Source organism: Colletes latitarsis, chromosome 5 (genome assembly GCF_051014445.1).
Source record: "Colletes latitarsis isolate SP2378_abdomen chromosome 5, iyColLati1, whole genome shotgun sequence".
NCBI lineage: Eukaryota > Metazoa > Arthropoda > Insecta > Hymenoptera > Colletidae > Colletes > Colletes latitarsis.
This window is the reverse complement of record NC_135138.1, coordinates 35,974,301-35,980,025: the sequence shown is the minus strand read 5'-3', so window position 1 is coordinate 35,980,025 and position 5,725 is coordinate 35,974,301. Positions and strand designations below refer to the sequence as shown.

The following is a 5,725-nucleotide window of genomic DNA, read 5'->3' as shown; positions in this document are numbered from 1 at the left end:
GCGTAGCTAGTCCCAGTCCTGGCTTACCAATAGAAAACATGCATAACATTATGAATACCTGCACAGTTCCTAGATAAATAAAATTTTTAATCGAGATATTTAATATACGGAATTAATCAAAAGATAGCAGCATGAATGCATATACAATAATATTTCAAATATGACAAAAACTTTAGAAATAAGATGAGTCCTATTCAAACAGTCAGGAAGTGACATAAAAGTATTTTATTCTAAATCTTGAAGCATTTTTAATATTTGAAAATGAAATAGAAAAGATACAAAAAATATATGAATGTATATAATATGAATAGTAATAGGAACATATACAATATGCAAGAATAATTTTTACATACATTTCTATAACTCCCAAGAACACAATCTGAAAACAATTTTATAGTCTAAAATACATTCTTACAACCATACCAGAACCCTAATTCAGGACTTTGCTATGTTAATGTGAAATTTAGACTGAATTTTCAAGCTCAAAGGCATTTTGATTTCTCAAGTTTTTAAACAACTATTTTATCTCTTAAGTCATTCCATTTTAATATTGATCGCTACAAATTAACTATCATTGCTTCTGTAATGCATTTTTACTATTATGTAACTTATTTCTATCGTTAGTAGGATTATGTCTGATTCTTTCCAATTAAAAAATCTACTACGTACCAACATGATGAAATTTTTAAATAATTACCTTTGTACAATATCCTATTCATTTTTAAGGTTATTAATGGAGTTACAAACAAAATTGTATTTCATTCCTATATAAGATGTAAATATTTTAATTTTCTCTGATTAAAAGTATAAAGGAGTTACCTCAGTTCCGCATTTTTTATAATTAATATTATCAAAGTAATTCCGTTGCATAGTAAATCGGTATACAAATAATTAATTTTCTGTTTTACCGAAATATTTAAATAATAAAGCGTTTACGTTTGCGGCTACATTTACATCTGTACTGTACCTGCCTTATAACAACCGGCGTAGGAATACAAGATAGCTTATGACATCACTAGTCCAGTTTACCCATTTTCTGGACCGGCACGCCCCATCCTCTCTATTACACATTATTACGAAAACTTAAAAAGTTGTTATTTTTGTAATCGAAATATTCGAAAACCTTAAGATATTTAGAGAAGCGTTCAATATAAAAATATTAAATGCAAGTGCATTAAGTACGTATATCGAATACATCTGTTTTTATCGCAACAAAACGCTAATGCCAAAAGTCGTTATAAATACTTTATATTGCTTGTCTTTTCTTAATTTTTAAAATTGAAGAATTGAAAGTCATTATTATTTTAATTATAATTCGCGTTAAAATTGTAAATTATATTATATTACAAAAAAAACAAAAAAAAAGATATATATATATATGTATATGTATACACGTTCGCATATAAAACGAAGGATTAGTATTTTGTGTGATTTTCTTTCGAGGTTTTAAGATTTGTTTTGAAAAAAATTAAATTGTAAATTCTATATCGTTCGTTTTATTATGAAACTAATAATAAACTTGAACTAGATTAGAGAAAATATGAGTAGGAAGGCGAATGAAAAAGTGTGTACATTTATATACGTAACATGAGCATAAATACATCACAGTATACATTTTACATTACTAAATATAAATACATTTAAATTATTTCTTCCTTATCCTCTACGATCTTGACACGAATAATGTACAATGTCACCGTTTGGATATCTAGCAAACGCGCTGCAAAATAATTTTTTATTATAATTTAATGTTACAGATCGATTTATACCATTTATATAACACGTAAAACGAACCTTTGATTGCCAAATCTTTTTTTGCACACCGGGCATATGTTAAACTCTGTCATGAGAACGTTCTGCGATTCGTAATACATACGCTGCTCTTGTACTTGCAAGAGTTCGGCGCAAAGTAAATTTTTCAAAACTTGCACCCGCCTTTTAGCAATTAATGTCTCCTGCAAACTAACTTCTAAAAAGTGCTTTATTCTACCTATTGGAATTGTATCTGGTAGAATGTCCAAAACTTTCAATGGATCTATCCTCGATGCATGTTTTTCAAGGATTTCAAGCGCCATTTCCAGATCAGGTTGCACTATTCGTTGGATTTCTGGATTACATACTAAGAGATATATTATTTTAAATGTATATCTATTTTTATTACTTTAAAGTGAAACTATTATCGTACACGGAGGATGGAAGGGGGCATTGTATCTGTTGCGAGGTCACAGTACATTGTATGGCGCTAGGATTTCAATTAATATCGTTCGATTAATCGAAAGACTACGCCTTGCGACGGATTCAATGCTCCCGTGCGTATACGTTCAATTTTTACCTGTTTTCAAAACTTCGTTATGAGGGTTTAATAACTGTTGAATAAGCATTCCATAAACCTTGTCTGCATCGTCAGATTGTTTTTGTTTATCTGCAGTTTCTTGATTTTAAAGTAGTAGAAAAATAGTTATATAAATCTGTAAATCAGTCCCTCGAATATGTATATCAATACCTACTTTGATATCTGTCGTACACATTTTGACAATAATCGACCGCCTTTTGTATATCGTTAAGAATACTGGCATATATCGATATAACTTGTTGGTGACGTCCGAGTCGCCCGAGAATAATTGCACGTTCCTCGAATAATTGATCAAACGGAAAATGTATTAATATTGTCTCTGGTGTGTAATACATAGATTTCTCTAGAAACTGTAGCAATTTCTGTCTAATATGTTGACCTGCTTGTTTTTCAGCTAGTGTAGCACTATCGCTCATAGATGCTAAATATTTTTCTTTATACTGATGTATCAAAACGTTATGGCACAATGAATTAGAGTCGTTCCAAATGTGTACTACGTGCTCTAAGTACGTTATAACTAAATCTTTGTAACAACGGAGAAGATAGTCCAATACCTTTGGCCTTGGTAATTGTTCAACTTCCTACAATTACGAATGTAGTATACATATGCATAAAGCATTGCGTTACAAGTCACATTACCTGTATATCATCCATAAAAATTCGAAGTCCTTGTTCCGGATCTTCGTTCAGAACCCATCCAGCAAACTTTAAAATTAAATCAATATAATCTTTACCAAGGTGTTGCAAGTATTGTATTGTTCTTTCGGTACCCTTGAGACTAGGATCGTTTTCTTTTGCATGTTTTTCAAGAAGTTCCAATGCTTTTCTATGTTGTCCTTTAGTTTGGTACAGTATAATAAGCTCTGGATACTTTTGATACATGAGTAACGTTTTCTCAGCTTCTGCCAAGTGACAATGATTTAACCTAAGTAATGGTGCGACTAATGCATCGGTTGTCTGAAAAATAATACCCTCTAATACAGGTTCAATGGTAATTAGTAAATTTTATGAACTGTAAATTATTACCTGTAAATAACATTTTAACAAAGTCGTGTCTATAATTTTTAAAAGCTGTTCGATAGCTATATTTTTTTCTCCCGCTATATCACACATTAACTTATATCTAACTTCGGTAAGAAACGATATTAACGCGCGTAAACCTTTCTCTAAATCGTGGTCTTGTAATTTCGGCAAACTGGGTGTTGGATCGTTGAGTTCTGGATTATTACTCGATAGAGTAACTAAATCGGGAAACAATCTGATAACTTCATACGGATCTGTTTCTAACTTTAGAAACAAATCCATTGCCTCTTGAAATCTTTTGTTACTAAAAAGATGATGCGCGTATAACGTTTGTATTTTATACGTTTGTTTAACTTTTTCTTCTTCCGTTATATCCAATAAATTCTAAAATAATAAACAAAACATTTTAATTGTTATAAACTAATTATAGTCACAATTGGTGGTATTAAGTAGTTAAAAATATTATTTACATACAGTTAATTTCAGTGCTAACTGAAATTGATTTTGTTCTAGTAATGTTCTAATTTGGAGTGTTACATCGACTGCCCTCACACACCATATATGACTAATTGATGCCACAAATATCTTTCCTTGTTTACATCTATATATAAGCCTAGCTTTGTTCAAGTCTTTTATCGTTTGAATGTGTATGCAACCCTCAATAGTGTACACTTCTAATCTGTCATGTACAATTCCAAGCAGATAAGGATTGTCCCAAGCTGAAATAATTTAATCTATGCAACACTAATATACAATAATTTAAAAAAATTATTTATATTTTAATTTGTATACCTATTGCACTTGGTGTATCAGACCACTTTACTGGATTATGTTGAATCAATTCACCTTGTGTATCCATAACAAATGATTGAGAATCTTTGCCTAATACAAAGGAATTATCAGACAATTTTGTAACACTTGGTTCAGGAGACTTTCCAGTGGGAAATAATTCTTTAGCCTTTCCATCTAGATCCAAAATTGTGTATGACAAACCACGAAAACCCAAAATCAGTGATTCACCACACCTACATTGTAATTAAAATATTTTATAATTCTACAGAACTAAATTACCTTATCTGTATTATAAACACAATACATACCAGGATAATTCACGTGGTATATCTGGTACACTCAATTCAAAATTTTTGAATTCCTCAAATTTTTTTCCTTTGCACAAATATAACTGTAACTTGCGTTTTACAGCAACACACAAGTGTACAACTGTATTTTCATTATCTATTAAATTCTTTGATGACTGTATATCTAAGGTAAATAATGTAGCACCTCTGGTCTTTTGTAGTTGGTAAACTTGTTGAAAATTTGGAGAATTTAAATCATGTACACATACTATATTATCTGTAAGAATAAATAGTAAGAAAGGTTGGTCCTAGCATAACTAAGAATACAAAAAGAAAACTACCTGTTAATATTATCAATAAATTATACTCTGGTACAACATCTATTTGCGAGATACGTTTTTTGTTAACATTTTTACTATGACGTAGTAATTCTAATCTGTGGCTCTCATCTGACACAGATGGAACATTATACATTAGAAGATGACCCTCTCTTGTACCGATTAGCAAATTATCATCTGAAATATATTCATATGCACACAGAATTAAATAAAAAATCAAGTAACAATGTTACCTAGTCTAAATTATTTAAAGTAATTGACTAGCTATTACACTAAAAAGTGTCAATCATTTGCATTAAAAGTTTTTAATTCAAAGGTTATATATAACCTACCATATGCAGCCATAGACTCTATTTGAACAGAAATATTTAATATTGATGTTTCTTCATAAGCGTCGTGCATTTTCGTGTTTAGGAGATAACTTCTCAACAGGTTAATACTAAATTAACTCTCTTATGATTTAACAATCACTACTACAACGCGCCTACACAATTGACATTTAACTGTTTGACAATCAACTTAAGCGCGTTCCAATTAGTTCCGAGTAAACTACCTGCCTACCAATGTATCATACTAATTATTTTGGATTATTTGTTCATACGTTTTAGGATATACATATCTACGACAGTTTCAATCAATTTTTTTCACAATTTCTAGAATATGTATGTACATTTTGATTCATCAAATGAAGTTGTAAAGTATCCTACACGATACAATTGTCATTTTACGTTTTCAAAAATTTTATAACGCAAATGTTGTAACTTTTCACTAGAAGAAATGCCTGTTATTACTAGATTACGCGTTTTGTTATAAATTTTGTAACTGTTTGTTACTCATATATGATTCTAAATAACACGGTCTATATAATGATTATGTATGATAAATCAATGTAAATAACTATATGAAAATGATATTAATTATTAGTAACAAGA

At 30.0% G+C, this 5,725-nt stretch overlaps 1 protein-coding gene across 1 annotated transcript; it reads right to left on the bottom strand.

The window, feature by feature from the left end:
• Positions 1–1,480: 1,480 nt before the first annotated feature.
• On the bottom strand, positions 1,481–5,575 carry Vps39 (vacuolar protein sorting 39). Its single transcript, XM_076764628.1, has 11 exons — positions 5,126–5,575; positions 4,797–4,970; positions 4,477–4,732; positions 4,169–4,401; positions 3,851–4,095; positions 3,380–3,760; positions 2,993–3,310; positions 2,508–2,934; positions 2,333–2,431; positions 1,795–2,119; positions 1,481–1,720 (listed from the first exon to the last, which is right to left on the bottom strand). The coding sequence occupies exons 1-11, from the start codon at positions 5,193–5,195 to the stop codon at positions 1,657–1,659; spliced, it is 2,592 nt and encodes an 863-aa protein (XP_076620743.1). The 5' UTR covers positions 5,196–5,575; the 3' UTR covers positions 1,481–1,656.
• Between the last annotated feature and the right edge of the window lie 150 nt (positions 5,576–5,725).